The sequence below is a fragment of the Mauremys reevesii genome, linkage group 3 (assembly GCF_016161935.1).
Source record: "Mauremys reevesii isolate NIE-2019 linkage group 3, ASM1616193v1, whole genome shotgun sequence".
Classification (NCBI taxonomy): domain Eukaryota; kingdom Metazoa; phylum Chordata; order Testudines; family Geoemydidae; genus Mauremys; species Mauremys reevesii.
The window spans coordinates 202,232,344-202,256,501 of NC_052625.1; the positions used below are offsets into that span (position 1 = coordinate 202,232,344).

General features: G+C 48.7%; 1 protein-coding gene across 5 annotated transcripts in view; it reads right to left on the reverse strand.

Moving 5' to 3' along the window:
* Positions 1-24,158, reverse strand: part of ZNF395 (zinc finger protein 395) — a 44,390-nt gene that overhangs the window by 6,691 nt on the left and 13,541 nt on the right. For 4 of the 5 annotated variants that reach the window (XM_039531919.1, XM_039531922.1, XM_039531921.1 and 1 more), the window contains exons 2-7: positions 21,797-22,054; positions 13,843-14,102; positions 11,802-11,914; positions 7,004-7,239; positions 6,060-6,160; positions 2,311-2,569 (exon numbers count right to left, since the gene is read on the reverse strand). In XM_039531919.1, coding sequence (XP_039387853.1) covers positions 2,311-2,569; positions 6,060-6,160; positions 7,004-7,239; positions 11,802-11,914; positions 13,843-14,102; positions 21,797-22,045 — 1,218 coding nt within the window. In that variant the 5' untranslated portion in view covers positions 22,046-22,054. Of the gene's footprint in view, positions 1-2,310; positions 2,570-6,059; positions 6,161-7,003; positions 7,240-11,801; positions 11,915-13,842; positions 14,103-21,796; positions 22,055-22,765; positions 22,924-24,158 lie in introns of all 5 variants that reach the window. The other variant, XM_039531920.1, reaches the window with a different exon arrangement.

Genomic DNA, 24,158 nt, shown 5'->3' on the forward strand with positions numbered 1-24,158 from the left:
CACCAGAACACCTTCTCTTATGAGGTCTGCAGAAGAGGGCACCTGACCTGCCAGCCACAGGAGCTGTGGGATACCAGCCTTAGAGGCCCTACTCCAGCACAGACTCTGAGCTCCACTGCGCAGACACCTAACACAGCCACTGGCCTGCTACTGAGCCCAGAGGCAGAGTCCCCCACCCTTAGCAGGGCTGCACCTTCAGTTCACTTTTCAGCATGCAGCCTCAGCAACCATATGCGCATAGCAACCTTCCTTACGATTATTCATTCGTATTATGGTAGTGCCTAGAGACGCCAGCCAAGATCAGGGCCTCATTGTGGTAGGTACATATATACACATATAGAGCGAAAAGCAGCCCCAGCCCTGAAGATAGGAACTAAAGAGACAAGACAAAAGGGGAGGAGAGGAAATATCCTCATTGTACAGATGGGAACCAACGCACGCAATTAGGGGTAACATTTCCAAAAGTGATTTAGAAGCCTAAGTCCCATTTTTACGACCAACTTTGGCTCTGAAAGCCAATGGAATTTAAACTCCCAAGTCATTTAGGCACTTTTGAAAATTTTACCCTTAAATGACTTGCCCAAGGTCACACGGACTCTGTGGCAGAGTCTAGAATTGAGCCCTGATCTCCCCAGTCCTAGTCTAGTACCATGACTACGGGGCAACCCTTCCTCTCCAACCTTAACTGCTCTCTTTCTGTGCAAGGGGTACTGCTCACGCACAGCAGGCTGCTTTCCTTCCTTCCAAACAAGCTGCCCCAGGGCACTGAGAAACGTTTCCAAGCAGATTTCTCCAAGGTAGTTACGTAAATTTCAATTTCAATCCCCAGCTGATTGGGCTGTGGGGCTAGTCAGAAAAATGTTACACGATTCCCTGCCCCTCCCACACACCCCCATGTGTAAAGTGTATTTTTTCCCCCTCTCTCTCTCTCACTTCAAAAAACAGGATACTTTTTTTTTTTTGTTCAGTGACTTTCCACACAACCTGCCCCTCCCTCCCGTTTGCCTTCAGGCAGAGACCTCGCCCAAAAGGTGAAAGTGACTGAAGAGAGGGAGTTACAGTGGACATGCTTATGCTGCCTTAGTTCCAGAACTTGTCCCCTCTGTAACACCGTGATATCCTGGGTTGTAAGGCCTGGTCTACACAGTTTTTCACTAGTATTACTAGGTTGGGTAGGGGTGTGATTTTTTTTTTTTAAACCAATGTAGTTATACCAGTACAAGCCCTAGCGTGCAAATAGATATAAAAGGTGCCTTCTGTCAGTAAAGCGTATTCCCCTCCCCATTCAGGAATAAGCTACACCAGCCTAAACACGCCTATACTAGTATAACACCATCTGCAACAGGAGAGTTGCATCTCTTTAACTAAACTGATATAAAGAGGTACCCTTGTGTGTGCAGAGAAGGCCTAACAGTTTTAGCAGCATGAAGAACTGCAAGTGATGCAGTTACATCGGATCCGCATGCTTCCCACGTATTTAAAGGCATTTGAACTTGGGACTCAAGTTCAAGACATGCAGGGATACCCAAGACATGCAGGGATCCGGTATAGTTACATTCCTGGTTGTGTTTTATTTGCACACATAGGGACGTGCTGCATACCACCAAGCTGGCTAATTACAGGGTGGCTGGAAACTAGAGTGCTCATGGCAAGAGAATGACTGCGTTATATAGGCTAGTGAAAGAAATCCACTGATCATTTAAACAAAGAGTTAAGGATCCACAGCTCCATGGTTATGAGGACTAGCCAGCAGGAAGGACGACAACAAGGCTGCAAATGTTTACAAGACGTAATGACTTTCCTCCCATATGCTGTCTTGTATATGTAGTATGAAAACCAGGGAAACACTGGATCAAAACTAAGTAAATTTGAAACCAACAAATCAAAATACTTTATTTCACCTATAGCCAAATCTGTGTAACTCACTGCAGCAGGAGGTACAGTCAAATATTGTGGCTGGATTTTCAAACAGAACTGGATCATTTTAGGATCACTAACTTTTGTAGCTATCCAAGCCAAAACAACAAGGAGAATCAACTAATCAACTGCTGGGTCCAGGAAGGAGATTTTCTCCTTCCTTCCAACCACTACAGAAGACACTATGTGTTATTTTCTCTGATGCCTCAGGCACTGGTCACTGCCAGAGGCAGGACCCTGACCTTGATGGACCAATGGTCTGATGTGGTAAGGAAGATTCTCTAAGTAACCAGCTGGTTTCTGAGCCTTGTCACTAGATATGAAAACAAATGCCCCTAAGAGTGAGGAGGCCAGATGCCACTCCATCATTGTTTCCACAAGTGGCCAACATACCTGATAGGCATGATCTGCCTGGATATGCCAGAAGGAACTGGGGGCAGACTGACTGAGGGCACTGTTTGGGAGGTGAGACTCCAAGGTTGCCTGATCCAAAGCCAAAGCCTCTGGCTTGGCTAGGGCCTGCTGGATGACAATGGGCGAGGACCCAAAGGTGGGGCTGGTGGCAGACTCTGGAGCAGCTTCTTCTTTCACCTGAACTTCGGTGTAGTAGAAGTCTTCCTCCCTCCTCCGCTGGTCAGAGTCTGCGCCATCTCTGTGGTGGTTTAAAAGGGGAAAGGGTCTGAGTCAATAACCACAATAAGTAACTCCTCCTTCCAATCAGATCTGCGTCCCGGGTTCAAGCTCATTCTCAGAGATGACAGTGTGAGGCAGTAGGTGGGGTCACCCTTGCGGAGGGTTCGGTTACACTGTTAAACCAAGGTCTCTTTGGCCCGGCTCGGCTTAAAGATTCCACACGCTTTTCCAAGAGACCAGGTGTCCTGGCCAACACTTCCTCTGCCAACAAAGCAAGTTCTGACGCTCAAGACAACAGCGAGCGATTGCTCAGTGCAGGAATGCGGACGGGCTTGCCCACACCAGTCGTACTGAAACCTGGAGAGCTGGCTGGTCCCCAAATGGAGAGGCAAAGGGCTATGAAATAATCACATAGCAGCAACAGCACATGCTGACCCAGTAAAACACTGTAACGCAACATCAGCATGCAGTCCTGCCAATATCCTGTGACCCCCCGTTCATACTATCTATGTTTCCTCCACCATATCCAGTGTTATTAGCTGCTTTTGGGAAATGAATATTTTTCCTCTCTCCCTTTCCTGGCTGCATAAAGATTCAGTTACTTGGGTTCTTTTGCTCAGCATCGCCTGTGTTGTATCATGTACGTCAGAAAGTACGGAAGACGTGTCAAGCAAACCTTTGGACTCTAAGGGTACATCTACACAGCATTTCAGAGCCTGCTGGAGCGAGCATCCCAGACCTGGCTGACAGTTGGGTTAACGGGACTTGCGAGAGAGCTGTAAAAATAGCTGTGTGGACAACGCTTTGAAGCTGGGGCTGGGGCTGAAACAGCGACTTCAAAGCGGTGTCGACACAGCTATTTTGTCAACCTGGGCTTGCTCCTGAGGGCTCCAAAATACTGTCCAGACATACCCCAAAGCTTCAGGGTTTCAATGGCCTACAGTCACTGCACCAGTAATATTTAATATTTAGCAGGGATATAGGAAGGTGGGGGAGGATAGCTCAGTGGTTTGAGCATTGGCCTGCTAAACCCAGGGTTGTGAGTTCAATCCTTGAGGGGGCCACTTAGGGATCTGGGGCAAAAACTGGTCCTGCTAGCGAAAGCAGGGGGCTGGACTCAAGGTCCTTTCCAATTCTAGGAGATTGGTGTATCTCCAATTATTACCTTTTTTAAGGTGCTTTATATCTTCAAAGGGATTTAGAAGTATTAACTAGTTAAATAGACATCATTAGCTTCACTGCTTACTAATTTTGTTTTATCTGTCATTGTTGCAAACACTCCTGAGAGGAGTATAGGAAAGAGATCAGAAAAAAAAAAAAGAGGGTTTTTTTCTGTATTGCCAGCATATTTATTTTGTGCACCCTGACAGTGTTTCGTGTATTGTCAGTTTCCCCCATTGTTTGTTTGGAGCCTTCATATGGAAACAAGGCGAGAGAAAAAACATTTCACAAAACAGGAAAATGTGAGGCTGTAAAACCACATTGGCATGCGGGACTGAGTGGTTGCCATAGGTTTTAGAATGGACACCACCACAATATCCCTACAAGGAAGGGAAGAATTATCCCCATTTTACACATGGAGAAACTGAGGCACGGGGGGGACAGACAGACTGTGACTTGCCCATGGCCATGGAGAGAATTAGTGGCAAAGCCAAGCTTTGAACACAGGAGTTCCTGGCTCTCAGCCCTATGCTCAGACCCAGCTTCTCTTCTGCGATGACGTGTACAGTACAGCAGGGAGACCATGGAACAACAATAATTAAACCAAAACCAACTTCAAGGATGGATTTTTCTTGGAAATATTAGAAAAGCAGGAGGTTTGACGGGGCGTTAGCTTCCCCTGCGGTGTGATATAAGCCTCTTTCCGCACTGTACCACAGTTGCTGTACAAATGCAGAAGTGTCACGTTTTGTGGCTTGTTCCTGTATCAGTCGGACGGGGCAGCAAGGGCCCCCCCGGCTGGAGGTGCAGCCACTTATTCTTTACTCTGGGCGCTTGATGGGCAGGGAGAGAGGCGCTTACAGCTCACTCATGTCTCACCTTCACATTCCTTCACTTTAGGGACTTTGCAATGCCTGGAGAACCAACCCTGAATCGCCACTAGGGGGCCCCACCACACCAGAAACAGGCCTTAGCTGAGCTGAGCGACTACAGTCATTCCCTGAGTTCTATTCAGTTAATTAGCAGCTCAAGGGGGAGCATAAAGCAAAGGGCTTGTTTCCAAGGGTACGTCTACACTACCCGCCGGATAGACGGGTAACCATCGATCGATCGTAGTGTAGACACGACAAATCAATCCCCGATCGCTCGCCCGTCGACTGCTGAACTCCAGCAGTGCGAGAGGCGGAAGCGAAGTCGACGGGGGATCCGCGGCCATTGATCCCGCGCCACGAGGACGCAAAGTAATTTTAATTCGATCTAAGATACATCGACTTCAGCTAGGCCATTCTCATAGCTGAAGGTGCGTATCTTAGCTCGACCCTGTGTAGTGTAGACACGGTGTAGACCAGGCCGGGGGTGTAGGTCGATCTAAGTTATGCAACTTCAGCTACATGTTGGCCCAAAGCGGCAGCCATCACACAAACACATGAGACAGTTCCTGTCCCAAAGCGCTTCTGCTTTAAAATAGACAAGACAGAGAGAGGCTGGAGAACAGGGATGCAATACAAGAGGAGAATGATGGTTGGCAAATCTACCTTTTCTTATTGTATTCTTGGGCGAAGGTGGGGGTGGAAGGCAGCAGCAGAAGAGTTAACAGAGCAAGGAAGCAGGAAACATGAGGGAAGAGGGACACAGGGAGATGGGGGGAGGGAGAAAATGATGGAAAGATGGAGAAGAGCACAGAAGGCAAGGGCATAGGGTGGGCAACGCAGCCCTTAGCTACCGTTCCGGGCCTATCCCAGTGGTGTCCGAGAGGGATTGGGCTCAGGGGGGGCTGGAAAGCAGGGGGTGGCAGCCACCAGCCATCTGGGCAAGCAGCAATTCTCTAGCCAGGGTGGCTTCCTGCCCTCCCTACTAGCCCAAGCAGCAGGTTTAGTGGAGATCTAGTGCAGCAGCAAATCCTTTGGCATCTGCCCTACGCACTGGTGACAGGTACTCTGCACCCACAGCTCTGGAGACTGATGTGCTTTACCCACCAAGCAGCCGCAGTGCGCTAGCCCTGCCCCAAAGGGATTCCTCTTCAAAGGTGAGAGGGAATTTCATTCCCCAGGGACTCTTCAATCCTTGGCCTCATTGCAGAGACTGCTGACACGTGGGGACAACGACGATGGTGGCTTTGGTGACAAGGATAACTGGTGAGCACTGGACTGAGAACCTCCAAACTCATTTCACACAGGCCAGGGCAGTACCAGTTTGACACCCAATACATCCTCAATTGGGAGACTATGTCCTGCCAAAGCTATTCCACCTTTTAATTCTGTAAGCCTGTGAAATTCCCTCTTCCTTCTGCCCCCAGCCCCGCCGGCCCTGCTTGGGTTCTGCAGATTAATCGCCATTCAAGGTCTTACCCAAGGTGCTGGGTCTTGATGTGACGCTTGATCCCGACAATGGATCGCAGGACTTTCCCACAGTTTGGCCACAGGCACTTGTACATCACCTTCACCGAGTTCTAGGAGAAAGACAGCCCCACGTCACGGAACGGTTACTCCCTAGCCCAGCTCAGAAGGGACAGAAACAGCCCCAGAGAATTAAGATTCACTCAGGATCACTGAAAACAGGCTCCACGATGCTGCCATTTTGTCCCATCCACCCCACACACAATCCTGGGCTTGCCTGGCCCTCTCAAGGTGCCAGTCCACAGAGGTGCCAAGTTTCAGGCAGACACAAGAAAGACTCTGGTTGTCTGAATTTACATCCCCCCTCCCATCCTGCCCATTTCTCCCTCTCGCTCCTCTTTCTCTTGCCCTAAAGTTTACATCAAAGCTGCTTGTTGCCCCTACATTCCTTCTCCCCTCCCTCTGGTCCCTCAATGCACCTGCTCCACCTGGCCCATGTAGACAGAGGGGGGAACTGAGTGGAGAAAGAGCTCCCTGCATGGAACGGAGCACTCCTCTGACCTGCCCCAGCTCCCTGCTCTGGCCATAGCTATCAGGCAGAGTGGGAAATGCTGCTGAAGGACAGGAGTGAATGGGAGCAGGGAGCACTCTGGAGTCACTAGCAGGATCTGCGGAGATGGCAGGCAACTGACCCTTGGGCTACTGTCTCTTCTTCCCTGCCAGTGCCCTTTGTATCCCTGGGGTCTCTTCCCTTCTCCCATCCCCAGCACCCCTTCTGCTCTGGGACTTCAAGGTGAAGCTTGCCAAGGGTTAGTAAGAGGCACTTTGCGTCTGGTCTCTCCTGCTAGCTTCAGACAGGTGAAACTTACAAACACCTTGTCAGTTTCACTGGGCAGTGCAGATCCCATGACTGAGAGTTCACAGCAAAGTTCCCCCTGCCCTCCTGCCCTCGGTACCTTTCTCTTTCTTGGGGCAGGCTCATCGAGAAGAAAAGGATCCGAGTCTGTCTCAAAGCCGTCGTCAGCCTGAGGGGAGCTCAAGGCCTCGCTCGAGTACTTGGGGCTGGCTTCAGGATGCGGGGGTGATGGGGTGGAGATGTCGCTGCCGCCACTCCAGTGCCCGCTGGTGGTGCTGCTGCCGCTGTCTGACACGTCGCCACTCTCCTTCCATGAGTCGCAGGCTGCCTGGGACGCTGAGCCAGGGGAAAGAGGAGAAGGGAACAGACATTAAAACCAATAGGCACAAACATAGCTCCTGCCTGCGGGATGCAGTAGCTCTGCTCCCAGCCCCCTGCCCCTCTCCAGTCGGTGTTTCAATTACCTCCATCTTGACCAACACCCAGGATTGAATCATGGGCCTCTGGAGCTACAAGCATCCGTCCCTACAGCTCGACCGAGCGCCAGGCCCTGTAAACAACTCACATCCTCTGTGGATCAGACACGGTGGGGAGACGCATAATGCACTTTCCCCGGGGTTACGTCACCATTAAGGATGGTGTGGATGCAACCAGAACAGACCTTTGGCCCAAAACTTAAACCACAGGCCTCAGGATCAAAACAACATGGGTAACATTTACCTTCTCCCCACTGCACAGGACTGCGAGCCAGGAGCCCTGGATTTTATACCCAGCTCTATCAACAATTCACTGCGTGGCCCTGTGCCTCCCTCTGCCTTTGTGCCTCCTTCCGTAAAATGCAGCTAATGCTGCCTGCCTCACAGGATTCATTTAATCACTGTCGTAAAGCATTTTGAAAGCCCTGGATGGAAGATTTCAGAGAAGAGCAGAGAATCTTCCTTCTCCTCCAACAGTCCTGCAGCTACAGGTTCTAGCCAGGATGGCAACAGGAGGGCTGAAATACCACGATAAAGCCTCTCTCACATCATCACTGGCCCAGCCAGAACTGGGAATCTGGTTTGGTGTGGAGATTTACTCCCCCAGGAACCAAAAGGCTCCACTGACCTGAAGACAAACTTTTCCCCAGATGGCACAGAAGGCTGATTATATCTTAGAATATCAGGGTCGGAAGGGACCTCAGGAGGTATCTACTCCAACAGCCCAATCCCCAGACAGATTTTTGCCCCAGATCCCTAAACAGCCCCCTCAAGGATTGAACTCACAACCCTGGGTTTAGCAGGCCAATGCTCAAACCACTGAGCTATCCCAGTCCCCCAATAGACTCTTGCAGCGTCTTTTTCAGTTAAGGGCATGGAGGCTGCTGGGCTGTTGAGTGAGACACAGCTGCTCTCTAGGGGAATGCACATTATAATGTGGGACACTGGCACAGCTGCCCTGCATGCGCTCTCCACGGAAGAGCTTAGCTGTGCCTTTAGTGACGGACGGTCTGAATGCAAGTTCATTTATTCCACTTGAAGCCGGTTTCCGGTTCCAAGCGTTCTGGGCAGGGCTGTGGCAGAGACTCTCAGGCCTAGCCGCTCGAGAGCTTGCCTGTTGCTAGTAAGAGCCAAGTCCGCGCGCAGAGAGTGAGCCACTGGCCGGACATGCACATTTCCCACAGCTGCAGACGCCTATTTTTAACCACCTACATCCACTTGACTACTTGGGAATGGAGCCGCTGCTAAAAAAAGGCGCCGGCCACTCAGTGCTCCCATGCCCGTGGCTCCCAGAATAGGTCTTGCCGATCTATCGTACATGGCAGCTGCGGGCAGGGTTACGCTCTCCTCTCTCTCGAGGAATGTGTGTGGCCTCCCAGCTTGGCCAGCTGTTCAGGAAGACCCGCATTAAAGCAGCTGTCCCAAAGCACCCTGCTCACTGAGCCCCATGGCTTCTGAACAGCAGCACTCCCAGGCGCAGACTCTTTTGGAAAGCCGGTCGGTCTCCCCCCCTACCACCCCAATTCTCAGTTGGTTCATCCCAATCTGCTAGGCCTGATAACTGGAACAAACAATTCTGAATAAATAAGAGGAGAAGGGTCCAGCCTGAAGAGCTGTCTACCAATTAAAACAGGGGTTCCCGGCACTCCTAACTCAGGCTTTCCGGGAGGAATTCCATACATCAAGCTACACTGTCCTCCCTGTCCGCGTGCTGCTCGTGACACCCAGACCCACTTATGCAGGGATTTGTATCAAAAGCCCAGTAAAGGTCCCGCTGCAGGAGATACCCAGTACATGCGCCGCTGCTGTCCCATACCTGCCATGGGACACTTCTGCAGAATGGCCGTGTCCCTGGCGTTTTTCCCCTTTGTAATATTATAAGAGGGATCCGGACCTCACATTCTCCTGACAGATACCAGCATGAGTGAGGTCAGAACCGGACCCTGCACGTTCCTCTGAAGTAGGGAGGGGCTTAAAAATGTTACTTTACAAAACTTTTGGATAGAAAATATGAAAAAACAAAATTAACAAACCAAGTAGGGATATTTCAAATAAAAGCCGGCCCTTGTACAATAAAATGCCTTTCAGTCATAGACCATATTTCACAGACCTGGAACCTGGAGCACAGAGGGTTCTGTGACTTGTCTGAGGAGCTGGGAATTAGACCCAAATCTAATCAAGAAGCTACCAGCTGTCAGCTGCCAGTATCCTGGATCCTTCTCTGTCAGGATGGGCCAGGGCATGGGTCAGACAGAGCACCTGGTAGATGTCCTCCTCCCGCTCCCTGACAGGGGAATTCCAGCCAGTCAGCTGGCTGCACCTCTCTGCTGTATTTGACTGACTTGTCATTTATCACCAAAGACTCTTCTCAAGTTGCGAGGGTGCCTGGAAACACTTGAAAATGGCTCAAGTCCTTCCTCTCAGACTGAGCTCACAGGGTCGTCACAGACCCCTCCAACCCCCACCCCTGCAGTCTCAATCCTCTCCCTCATTTTATTCCAGGTCTACAGGATGCTGTTGGGAAAATGCAGGCTGAATGCCAGGTGTCCGCAGACACCACCCAGCCCTACAGCCAATGCAATCGGCACCATCTCCCAGCGCTTAGCTACAATCAGCAGCTGGATGGAAAGCAGCAGGCTCGAACTGAGCCCTGGCAAGACTAAGGCGATGCTGGGAGGAAGAGGGAAGCACTTAAAGAACTTGCTTCCTCTACTTCAAGGGCACCTGCTCTCAGATTGTTACGGCTGTCCCCAGCCTTGCGTCCTTTGAGTGTCTTCGGCTCAGCGGGAGCCCGAAATAGCCACGGCAGCAAACACTTCCCATATCCATCTCTGACGGGCCAGAAGATCACATCCCACCCTATCGGACACAGCCTGGCAGCGTCCATGCTAACCCATACATGCGGGACCTTCAGGCTCCATCACCGCTATTCCTTAGATCTAGGAATGACGACTGGAAGAGCTCCAGCTAATACAAGCCATGTGCTTAGTAACAAAGGTCGCCATGAAGAACCTGCCACACCAACTCCCCACAAATATGGACCTAAGTTTCGAGGCCTCTGTCCTGATATTTCAACCCCGCCATGAGACTGGCCCTATCACCCTGGGAGATTGCTCTCCCTCGGCAGGCAGGCTGTCCCATGACAGCTACATGCCACTGGAGCAATGTAACTGTTGACTTGCACCATGTCTGCACGAGGAGCACTTTACCAACAGAGGTAAACTCCCGATTAGCCACATAGCAGAGGGGACATGGATTTTATTCGGATAATCCAGAGGGCAGAAGCCATTCGGCCGTTCACCAGCAGATTCACGCCCCTCCACCCCCACCCCATGGTGTGGGACTCATCCTCCTCTTCCTCACAGTCCTGGCCAGGTGTCTCTGCTCTTCCCCGCCAAGGCTGCAGGCTTCCCTGCACCTGGTCCCTGCAGAGATCGGGTGTCACCAGCCCTTTGGAAGCTCCGCTGTCACAGCCCTGCTCTCTCACTCCCATGACAGCGGGGTGGCAGAGGGCTCCCCACACTGCCACAGGAACCATTCAGCAGCAGCAGCGTGGCCTCCCCCATGGCTGGGGTCTCCTCTTGCTCCTCCTCCTCCTCCTCCCAGTCCTGGCTGGGGGTTTGTGCGCTCTTATCCAAACCTCCACTGAATCCCTTCCTTGTCCCCCAGCATCAGATAGCTGAGGGGCAAGGAAGGGCTTCGGATAATGCAGAGGTTCAGACAACAGGGTTTCAGGTACATGGCGGCATCCTGAACTCTACTGCCACAGCACTCCCAGTATGGACGCCGCCTCTACCAGCAAAGCTGTGCTTTTACCAGCCTGGTTTATTCCAGCTGCCCCAAACCAGGGAAAGACAGGTCTGCTAGAACAAGTGCGTCAACACGAGGGGCTTCTGCTGGCACAGCTACATCGGTCAGAGCACACCCCTCCCCAACACAGCCAGGCAGGCAGAGTTCTGTATGTACCCACAGGCATCGAGCCCCCACCAGTAATTCCTTCACCAGCACATAGACAGAGAACATCTCCAACCACATTCTCGATCCGGAGAGACATTAGAATGGATCAGACGACTCACTTCCAGCCCAACGGCTTATCCACTGCACCACGTGGCCTCTCTAGGTACCTGACCCCAAACGCTGGCTCCAGACTGCAGCAGAGTTTCATGGCGAAGGTGACATCACCAGCAGAGAGCATGCTGGGACATCAGAGAGTGCAACGAGATGGACGTGGCAGTCGGACAGCTATCTGCTCACATTGCACTTGGGGCTCCGGTTACCTGGGAAAACTTATTGTCCGAGCTGAGCAGTTTTCCCTTCTTCTTCAGGGGTACCACAAAAGCAATTCAATTCAGCCTCCGGTTGCTGAAATACAGAGGCAGGCAGGTTTGGGACCCCAGCGTCCAGCTGCACAATCCGACTCACCTGGCATGCTGCTTTCGCGGCTGGGCGGGCTCTGCACCACAGGGCTGCAGGACAAGCTGGTCAGCACCATAGCTGCCATCATCTCGTCCATTTCCACAGCAGCATCGGACTTCCTGCACCAGGAGACAGAGGAACATTAAAGACTTCAGTGGGGGAGGGGAAGGCAGACATTGAGGAGACAAGGCGAGGACTCGATGTCAAAGACCCCCTACAATCAAAAGGGCCACTGGAGCAAACACAGAGGCCAAAGGTGTTACACTCAGGGCTGATTGGACCCACAGGGGTCTAATGATAATCGGTTACGTTTTCGTACCTCTTTCCTTTCCACAAGATCCCAGCATGCCTTCCTGTGTACAGAACGCACATCGCTCATGCGAGAGCCTTATGCTGATGGCTGGGGTAAGGACTGGGGAGCAAAATGCTACCCACCGCATCTGCCCCGGCAGGAAGGTAGCTTCTGGCAATGAGACAGGAGACCCTCAAGAGAAGACGTTTCCTTGGCGCTGCTCTTTAACAGCAGCTGCAGCTTCTCAGTGGCCTGGCCCTGAGCTCCCCATTTCTGCCAGGACTCGTTCCCCCACCCCGTGCCGCAGCAAGCCTGAGGATCTCGACTCAGTCTGTTCCCCATCTGGAGTCAGGCCCAGATTCGGAGAGGAATTTAGAGCCTAAAGATGCCAAGCGGCATCAAGTGGGATTTTCAAAAGTGCCTCCCATTGCATCTTTAAATCCCTTTAAAAATCCAGCCCTGAGTCCTAGGTGTCTGTCCCTCCCTCCACCAAAACCCCAGCAAAGCGAGCAATGGGGACACTGCCTATTCACAGCATGAGCAATGCTGCTGCTCTAAGACTCATGTTTATGCAAGGATCAGTGCAGCACAGACCAGGGGACACAGGCTGGGGCTCGGGAGAGACTTTTGTATTTAACAGTTTAAGTGGAAGTTGAAATTGAGGATTATTGTAGGTGCATGTGAACAGTGGCTCTGGGGTTAAGAACTACTCCACAAAACAACTAGGTCCTCTGTTTAAATTCTCATGCATTTACACAACCCCTGTAGCAACATGCTGCCCCTAGCACCACACAGACGCCAGGGTTCAGAAAACAATCCAGCTGTCTACAGTTAGCTGCAGCTAACTTCCTCGGCCTCCAAATGGTTTCCTTGGAAGTCACCCATGCAAGCGCTGATCAGACCTGAACCTGCTCAGCTTCCCAATCCTAAAAAGTGTTCACATACCGAGGCTGCATGTTTCACCACATCTCTTTTTCCCTGTGACCTCTCCCCACTCTGCTGTCCCGGGCCAAACAGAACCGGAGCAATTTCTAACTTGCCACGAGGGAAGTTTGCTTTAGCAGAGAACATTTTTTTTCTCCTAAACCACCATAAAAAAAATCCTCTTAATCCTAAATTCAACAGCACTCTGGATAATCCACCCTTTGGAGAGGCTGACACTGAACGTCACAATGACGTGGTCTCATCCCGCGTACAAACAAGGCAGAAGTGGGAGATGGTTCATTTCTCATCATACACTGAAACAAACAGCATTTTTACTGCTCTGGGTAAACAAACACCAAGGCCCATTCTAGAATTAGCGCCTGTGCTTTATTTTGAGCTTCCAGTGCAATCTTAATAGCTCCTCTGCAGACTCCTGATAGATTTTTACTATGTCCATGAGCCCTCCCAAACCACGGGACTCTGATTCTACTTTAGCCATAGTGACCGTGAGCAGAACCAGAATTCAGCATCTCACATTTTATGTTGCCATGTGCAACTGTTTCCATAAATATGCTTTATACTATAGGATTCTAGGGCATTTTATAAACTATACACAGGGATCATTTCCACCCCCGCATGGAAATGCAGCCACCTCTGGAGTAGGATCCAGCTCCGTTTAACAGCTTTCAGCAACACTACATACTAGTTTAGAACAGAAAGAGAGGAGGGATTCTGTAAGCAACCAGTGCACAAGCCCAGCTATTGAACCAGGCAAGATGAAACAGGATCAGTCTCCAAAGCTAAAAGTGCCAATCAGCCGAGGACACATACCTTTTAGGTACATCGATATTCCTAGAAACCGATCTCTGAACTGATCCAGTGGCAGGGCTCTGGTCCATCGCAGTGGCAGGGCTATGGTCCATCGGAAGGGTAGGGGGCGGTGATCTTTGCATCTCAGCCAGTCTCACGTCCCCTGTCTTCCAGCAGGTGTGCACTCCCTGCTCCAGGAGCAGCACCTGCACCTCGTCGTTCAGCTGATTGTGCTGCTCTACCAGGCCAGCGCACTCCTGCCCGTTATAGGTGATGTAAACCTACGTGAGGACAAGTCACAGCTGGTCAGGGTTATTTTCCACCCTTTAACAAAATCCAGCCAAAGCTCACCTGCTCTGTCTCTGGGCATCCTCCTGTACCAGGCCCCGATTGCGAGGATTCTATCACTGGGAATGCCATAAAGCCATGGTTTTTCTATCCACCAGTTCATCACCCCTATTCTGCACCACTACTCTAAGTGAAACAGTATTAGCAACCTCGGGACTTTCTCCATTTGCCTGCTGGGACCCAAGGGGTCGTCCCCCTCATATGTGGTCATGGCTAATACAACAGTACTGCAGCATGGTATCACTCCATGTGATCAGCAGCGTAACACAGGGACTCCCCAAGGGGGTAAATACAAAGGTGGTGGCATTCCTCAGAGCCCCTGTGGAATAAAGAAGAACTGGAATGCTCCCACCGAACCCAATGGAAGTTTTGTTGATTTGAATGGGAGGAAAATTGGGCCCTGGCAGGTCAGATTTCAGCCAAATTTGTAGTTGTTGCAACAACTACATGTTATAAAATTTATTAGCAACATTCCCATGGGAGAAAAAAAAAATTCAACATTTCAGTACTGTGCTGGAGCATGAGACCAGGAAAGGAAAACAGACTAGAAACAAACATGAAACTGACGAGCCGGCTTTCAGTTGCCAGACTGAGTGAAACCTAAAATGCAAGACCAGCAGAAATGCCGAAAGTAAGTCCAATTTCTTTACTTCTCAATTTCAACTTTTGAAGATGTTACTAGAAACAAGGGAGAGGATTTAATTAAAAAGGATTTTCAACTTGAACAAGGTCCCTTTAAACTCAGCTGGGCAAAGGGCTGCGGAATACAGTGTAAAACACAACTTCCAAGAGATTACAATGAAATTGTCTGACTCCCTTCATTTCAAGCATAGAAACATTGTAAGGACCAAACTTGTATGTGTACATTATATGGCTCCATACACACACATCACTGCCCTCTACTTGCTGCACTCAGAACTGCTCAGCTGTCTGTCAGGCCATATAAAAATGGCTCTACTGGGTCAGACTAAAGGTTCATCTAGCCCAGTATCCGGTCTTCTGACAGTGGCCAGTGCCAGATGCCCCAGAGGGAATAAACAAACCAGGTAATCATCAAGTGATCCCTTTCTTGTCACCCATTCCCAGCTTCTGGCAAACAGATGCTAGGGACACCATTCCTGCCCAACCTGGCTAATACCCACTGATGGACCTATCCTCCATGAATGTATCTAGTTCTTTTTTGAACCCTGTTGTGGTCTTGGCCTTCACAACATCCTCTGGCAAGGAGTTCCACAGGTTGACTGTTTATATATTGCTAAAAGGAGATTCTCGATTAGCCCAAGTATCAGGGGGAGCCTGAGCCTTTAGGGTGTCTAACCCCTATTATTACCAAGTAGTAGTTCCAACTGGCCATGTTATTCAACACATCAGTGACAACCATGCTGTCCTACAAGGGAATGGATTTTTCATAATGCAAAGCCAAACTTCAGTACAAAACGGATAGAGTGAACAGCTGGTGCATTCAGTACAGAAACACACAGAAAAGTAAGTGGAGGATATAATGCTCGAAGAGACACCTTAGCAGGGATGGTGGCAACTGCCCCTTTAACAGTCAGAGCAGGACTGCAGGAGTGTGGAGACCCTGCCCCTCTCCCCTGCCCCATTTACAGGGTGGCATTCTTGTAGAACCTCCACTATACAACCCCAGAGCAAAATTCATGGCAGGCATAAATGGGCACAACTGCATGGAAGTCAATGGAGTTTAGGCCAGCAATAAATTTGACCCTTGTGGCCCAATTTCCGGGGAGGGGGTCTACTTTTCCCAGAACGTCCCCTCCCCCACACCTCGAATAAACAGAAATTACATCTTGCCTCTGCAAGTTGGTGGGGACGCCGGCACAGAGGAAGGAAAATGCACTCTAGCCGCCCCTATCAACTATCCTCTTAAATGACTGAGCTCTGACCGCCTAAGCAACAGACACAGTAAAAACATTCCTCCCCAAAAGGAAAGGAACCAGCCCCATTGCCTCCCCACGTCACATCCTTGGGTTCCCCTTATCATTATTTGCATTACGGTAGCAATCAGGGTCCATTGCACTAGGTGAGCAGAGCCATGCAGTACCAAGACAGTCCCTACCCCAATCAGCTTACAATAGGGGGTTATGACAAGACGTAGCAGGTGGATGAAACAAACAGACAGGCGAGGGAGAAAGGAGGTTTCCTTGGTTAAAAGCGTCAAATCCTCAGAGGAACGGGACTGATCAACCATCTAAGTAAAGGGAGAAAGGAAAACCCAAGAGCTGAGACTTTTCTTCATTTGCGTGGGTGGACAAAACCAATGGAATATGCATCCTCCTTTGCAAGACAGGCAGAGTCTGGCAAAGAAGAGCTTTTATTCACGTCATGACTGGCCCCCATTCTCAGCTTCTCCACAGAGGAAAGCAGAAGAAATATTCAAACTCTTCCTCTTTCTCTCAAGGTCACCCAATGACCTACTAGGCTGCTTCTCTCCCTAACTTCTAAGAGTCTATTTTTATTAAGGTAAACATATCGGTGCTAAAATATACCACACTTGCGTAGGTTAGTGTTCATCATTATTTATAGGGACATGCACTCCTATACCTAAATACCAGAGGTGATGTGTGGACAGGCCTGTATATGACGGACACATAAATGCACAGTGCTCTGAGGCAGAGAGAAAATGTCTCAACTGACACTGGATGCAGAAACCGAAGCAGAGAGGGGATGTGATTTGCGCAAACTCAAAGGGAGCAGCTGCAGCAGTGTGGGGGATTAGGATGCAGGAGCTCCTGACCACTACGCCCCGCTTCTCTCCAAGAGTTTCTTTGCAGATAGGAAGGAATGAGGCTCCATAATGGACGACACCAGCAGGCTCCCCAGCCCTGAGCAGCAGAACACGTATGCTCTAGCATCTGCTGAGGCTGCAAAGCAACCAAACACAAAAACGTCATCTGTCACTGGTATGTAAATCCAGCACCCCACTCCCAGGGACTATTTTTATGCTGCTTCTAGTGTGAAGAACAAAAAAGCCCAACACTGATGTGTACTGGAGAAAACAGCCCTCAGTGTCACGTGTTTAAAAAAATGTAGAGCAAAAGGAATCTGAATTCTCTGTAAGCTTGTAGGACAGTTGTGTGTGCAAGCCTCAAAAATATATATCTCAAACGAGGGCCTTATTGGCACTTTGTTTTAAGAGATCTGCCTTAAATATGTTTTAGTTCTCTAGGCAGAACTCAGGGGCCCTGGCGGCACATCAGCAGCTGCCCTGCTCCATTCTGACAGCCACACTCTAAGACCTTTTACTATTACTTCCTGTCAGGATAGTTAAGCACTGGAACAAGTTGCCTAAGGAAGTTGGGAAATCTCCATCACGGGAGATTTTTAAGAACAGGTCAGACAAACACCTGTCAGGGATGGTCTAGAATAATACTTAGTCCTGCCATGAATGCAGGGGATTGGACTACGTGACCTATCGAGGTCCCTTCCAGTCCTACATTTCTATGATTCTGTGAACAATGATCATTCCTATGCCACTGAAAACGGATCCAGTGCTCTGCAAAGCACCCTGCCCCTAAGAGCGTGCAATCTACTGCACTCACCCTCCAAGGGCCTCCATCCTGCTAAGCACAACCAGAACATAAGAACATAAGAATTGCTCTACTGGGTCAGACCAAAGGTCCAGCTAGCCCAGTGTCCTGTCTTCTGACAGTGGCCAGTGCCAGGTGCCCCAGAAGGAATGAACAGAACAGGTGATCCTCAAGTGATCCATCCCCTGTCGCTCATTCCGAGATTCTGGCAAACAGAGGCCAGGGACACCATCCCTGCCCATCCTGGCTAATAGCCATTGATGGACCTATCCTCCATGAATGTATCTAGTTCTTTTTTGAACCCTGTTATGGTCTTGGCCTTCACAACATCCTTTGGCAAGGAGTTCCACAGGCTGACGGTGCGTTGTGTGAAGAAATACTTCCTTTTATTTGTTTTAAACCTGCTGCCTATTCATTTCATTTGGTGACCCCTAGTTCTTATGTTATGAGAAGTGGTAAGCAACACTTCCTTATCCAATTTCTCTACACCAGTCATGATTTTATAGACCTCAATCACATCTCCCCTTAGCCGTCTCTTTTCCAAGCTGAAAAGTCTGAGTGTTATTAATCTCTGCTCAGACAGAAGCCGTTCCATACCCCTAATCATTTTTGTTGCCCTTTCTGAACCAATTCCAATATATCTTTTTTGAGATGGGGTGACCACATCTGCACACTGTATTCAAGCTGTGGGCATACCATGGATTTATGTAGCGGCAACATGATATTTTCTATCCTATTATCTATCACTTTCTTAATGATTCCAGCATTCTGTTCACTTTTTTGACTGCTGCTGCAAATTGAGTGGATATTTTCAGAGAACTATCCACAATGACTCCAAGATCTCTTTCTTGAGTGGTAACAGCTAATTTAGACCCCATCATTTTATATGTAGAGTTGGGATTATACTTCCCAATGTACATTACTTTGCATTTATCAACATGAAATTTCATCTGCCATTTTGTTGCCCAGTCACACAGTTTTGAAAGATTCTTTTGTAGCTCTTTGCAGTCTGCCTGGGTCTTAACCATCTTTAGTAATTTTGTATCATCTGCAAATTTTGCCACCTCACTGTTTACCCCTTTTTGCAGATCATGTATGAATATGTGGAATAGGACTGGTCCCAGTACAGACCCCTGGGGGATACCAACTATTTACCTCTCTTCATTATGAAAACTGACCATTTATACCTACCCTTTGTTTCCTATCTTGTAACCAGTTACCGATCCATGAGAGCACCTTCTCTCTTATCCCGCTTACTTTGCGTAAGAGCCTTTGGTGAGGGACCTTGTCAAAGGCCTTCTGAACATCTAAGTACACTATACTCACTGGATCCCTTTGGTCTGCATGCTTGTTGACCCCGCTCAAAGAATTCTAGTAGATTGGTGAGGCATGATTTCCCTTTACTAAAACCATGTTGACTCTTCCTCAACAAATTATGTTCATCTATGTGTCTGACAATATTGTTCTTTATTATAGTTTCAACTAGTTTGCCCGGTACTGAAGTCAGGCTTACAGGCCTGTAATTGCCGGGATCACCTCTGAAGCCCTTTTTAAAAATTGGCGTCACATTATCTATTCTCCAGTCATCTGGTACTGATGGTTACAGACTACAGTTAGTAGTTCTGCAATTTCACATTTGAGTTCCTTCAGAACTCTTGGGTGAATACTATCTGGTCCTGGTGACTTATTGCTATTTAATTTATCAATTTGTTCCAAAACGTCCTTCAATGACACCTCAATCTTGGACAGTTCCTCAGATCTGTCACCTAAAAAGAATGGCTCAGGTTTGGGAATCTCCCTCACATCCTCAGCCATAAAGACCAATGAAAATAATTAATTTAGTTTCTCCACAATGGCCTTATCGTCCTTGAGTGCTCCTTTAGCATCTCGATCGTGCAGTGGCCCCACTGGTTGTTTAGCAGGCTTCCTACTTCTGATGTACTTAAAAAAAAAAAAAAATCCTATTACTTTGAGTCTTTGGCTAACTGTTCTTCAAATTCTTTTTTGGCCTTCCTAATTGTATTTTTACGCTTCATTTGCCAGTGTTTATGCTCCTTTCTATTTTCCTCACTAGGATTTAACATCCATGTTTTAAAGGATGCCTTTTTGCCTCTCACTGCTTCTTTTACTTTGTTGTTTAGCCATGGTGGCTCTTTTTTTGGTTCTCTTACTATGTTTTTTAAGTTGGGATATACATTTAAGTTGAGCCTCTATTATGGTGTCTTTAAAAAATTTCCACACGGCTTGCAGGGATTTCACTTTTGGCACTGTACCCTTTAATTTCTGTTTAACTAACCTCCTCATTTTTGTGTTGTTCTCCTTTCTGAAATTAAATGCTACAGAGTTGGGCTGCTGTGGTGTTTTCCCCACCACAGGGATGTAAAATGTAATTATATCATGGTCACTATTACCAAGTGGTCCAGCTATATTCAGCTCTTGGACCAGATCCTGTGCTCCACTTAGGACTAAATCAAGAATTGCCTCTCCTCTGGTGGGTTCTAGGACCAGCTGCACCAAGAAGCAGTCATTTAAGGTGTCAAGAAACTTTATCTCTGCATCCTGTCCTGAGGTGACATGTACCCAGTCAATATGGGGATAATTGAAATCTCCCATTATTATTGATTTTTTTATTTTAATAGCGTCTCTAATCTCCCTGAGCATTTCACAGTCACTATCACCATCCTGGTCAGGTGGTCGGTAATATATCCCTACTGCTATATTCTTATTATTAGAGCATAGAATTACTATCCATAGCGATTCTATGGTACAGTTTGATTCATTTACGTTTTTTACTTCATTTGATTCAACGCTTCAGGGTGGAGGGTACTCAGCCTGGGCAGGGCAAGATGCCCCAGAGCCGTGCCTCCTCCTTATCCAAGAGAGACAAGGAAGACAGGTCTGTGACCCTGGCTCTTACAGGCCGGGATTCAGAGATAAAGTTTCTTGACACCTTAAATGACTGCTTCTTGGTGCAGCTAGTCCTGGGACCCACCAGAGGAGAGGCAGTTCTTGATTTAGTCCTAAGTGGAACAGAGGATCTGGTCCAAGAGGTGAATATAGCTGGACTGCTTGGCTGCAAAAAGAAGCCAGTTAGTACCCACTGAGCTGCTGATGGAGACGCGTGTCCACTGGGAACTCGCTAAACTCATTCCACACTGGCTACCCAGCAGCTAGCAGATGCTAATGACTCAGTAATTACAGAGCAAGGCCAGATTTGAGCCAGCAACTCAACTGTAATCCCTGAACTAATGCAGTCAGACACTTTGGTCCCATTTCCCATCCCCTGAACCACAGAGGGCATGGCTTCACTGCAGAGACAGCCCTGTCCTGGTGGAGCGGCCCCCCTGCAAAGCCCTACCCAGGTCAGACCCATGCAGATGCATCCACAATGGTGCTGTACTAGCCTGCGTGCTAGGCTGGATTTTCTAACAGGATATCCCATGATTCTCACTGGTGCATTAAACTGGGCCAACCCTACGAATTCATTCACATATTGTGGGAGAACCTGTCTGTCCTTCCTGGGCTCCCATGCGAGAGTGCCCCGATGGGTCTTACTGGGATCACACCACAGCGTTACCGGAAGGCTGGTCAAAGCTTCTGGCCAACTGGCAGCATGGGAAATGGATTTCTTGGCCTGCGGCACCTCTGGCCAATGCTATGGAGGTACAGCAGACCTGGAGCAGGCAAGGAGAGTGAGGGTGAGGGTGCTAAGAGCCAGTGCCGAAGAGGGCAGGAGTTCAACGAGGAAGTACAGCCCCGGTGGCATCGTGGGATAGGACTGGAGGACTAACAGCCCCCTGGCAAGCCCATGTTTTCACTGCACAGAGGGTGCGTTGCCAGGTTGGAAAGTGAAATGCTAGCTCAGGCCTAACCCACCGTCAGCGATGCCGGCTCGCTTGTGCTCACAGCGCCCTCAAGCCTGGGCCAGCGGTGGTTGTGTGTGGACGGAAGGGGGAGGGTAACATCTGGGCTACAGCCCAGGCTAGCTCTGCAGTGAAGCCAGACCCACAGAGGACTGCACCCAGGTTCGAGGGATTAACACTGCTGGTCAGCACCGTACAAACAGCCTCCTTACGTACTCTTTGTCCTGGGTGGAGCTGTAAGCGGTTCAGGTTTGGGAAGCTGGGCATCGTGCTGTTCTCCTCTCCCTGCTCCTTGCACCGACCACCCTCATACGAAGCCAGGTGGGAAGACACTCTGCTGAGCTCCGCCTGCAACGTAGGGATTTGGGCTGCCCCCAGCATCCTGTCTGCCAAGGAGCTGGGCGTGGAAACGCGGGCGCCCAGCAGGGAGCGCTTCCCCAGGCGCCTGGACAGCACGCTCGCCATCTTGACACTCTGTAAAGGACAAACAGACAGGTGCTATTACCTCCAGTGCAAAACACAAACTGCTCTGCATCTGGAGTGCTGGTGAAAGGTACTGGGCTAAGAGTGCCCCTGAGCTCCTCTAGCAGCAATGTCTAGTGCTGGGAGTCAGGAGGCCTCATTTCCACGACTGGTTCTGATGGGACTCTCACTGAGCCCCCCTGGCCACGTCCCAGCCTCTCTGTGCTTCAGCCTCCCCATCTGTAAAATGGAGGTAACGCCAATGACCACACGCCAGATGGAAAGTGCTTTGAGATCCTTGGCTGGAAGGAACGACGCCTCCACACAAGGCACTCATCACACCTCATCATTTTCCACAGCCTTTTGGAAAAAAATCACATCCCACCCCCTAGCTGTTACTTCTCAACCTCTTCATTGAGTCTGGACTGACTTTGCTTCCCTGCCCTCCTGCACACAGTGGAAGGAGGTCCCATGGTTAGAGCACAGAGTGGATAAAAATAAAGTATTTGGGGGGGGGGGGATCAGATTTATTTATGTAAATCAAGTTTTTTTAAAAAAATCTTATTTAAAATTAAAATTTGAAATTGTGACAAACCCTAAACTTACCATAAATCTATTAAAATAATTTACATTAATTAAAAAAATACTGTTAAGCAGGACATTGGCTGCCAAGTTTTAAAGAAAGGCAAACCACTGGACTGGTGGCAACCACTGATTAAGCACCTGGAACTGGAGTTTCAAGTGCTAAATTGACAGCAGTAGCCTCTTCTGCAGGTGCAGCGAGAGAATATAGTCCTCTCACTTTATTCCACGAGTTCAGTCCAAGTTAAGAAACCACTTGAGAGTTGAAAAAGCAGGAAAGCTTGTTTTTCACTTCCAATCTATGAACAGAAGCGAGGTGTAAGAGGATGAGACCTACTAGTTCTAAAATTCTGAAGGATTTTGTGACCTACAATCAATTCAATTCACTAACTACAGAAAATACCTCCGTAGTTTTATATTCAAAACGTGTTTTGATAAATGTTTTGTCTTATCTATCAGCATATCAAAGGTAGCTGTATTTAACTAACATACTTTTTTAAATGTTTCTGTACATTTAATTTAATTTTAATTTCCATCCAAACAGAGCCCAACATAAATCACAAGTAAAAAATTAATCCAAGTTTTGTAAAGTAGAAATGCATCATTCAACAATTTTCTAACTATTTTAAGACTCTGAATAAATGTAAGTTATATAACTGCTTAAATAAATGTGTATAGATACAGTGTATTGTCTGGTTAGCAAAAAGCACCACCAAATTTAGTGTAAAAGCTATAGTCAATTGCAAATCAACATGTTTTAATGGTTACTAACAAATGAGAATCAACCTTTCTTTAGGAAATTAACTAAAAAGTACCAATACAAAACAAAATTAAAATTGTTGATTTAAAATCAAGGTTTTCTGTTTGCTGATTTAAATCATTATTAAAGTCTGTGATTTAAATCAATCCACTGTTAGAGCACTAGCCTAGGACTTGTGAGACCTGAGTTCAGTTCTCTGCTCCACCACAGGCTTCCTGTGTGACAGTGAGCAAGTCAACTAGCCACTCTGTGCCTCAGTTTCCCCATTCACAAAAATGCTGCCCTGCCTCACAGGCTGTTGTGAGGATCCACATATTGAAGACTGTGAAGTGCTCTGAGATCTACTGACGAAAAGCACTATAAATATTATTATCGGAAGGGTGCACATCAGGGCTGAGCAGCACAACCATGTATATCATCGCAGGGACACACACGAGGGCTGAGACAACACCAATGGGTATGGTACTGTGGGGTGGCCTAGGAGCACTGGACTGCAAGCACCAATTTATCTCGTTAAACCAGGAGCAGGAGCCCATGCTTTGGCCACATTGATCATTACATGTCAGTCTCTTTGGGTGGCTGCCAACCCAGGAAGATCAGTAGAGACATTTGTAAACCAATTACACTGTCAGGGACTAATGGGAATGCACCACGGGCAAGTTTATAGCTCCAGCAGACAGCTCTGGTTTGCTCTGAGGACATTCATCAGTTGCGGCAGTATCTGATCCAGTGGGCTAAGAGGTTTTACCCTGGCTGTCAGCTCAGCTGCCACTA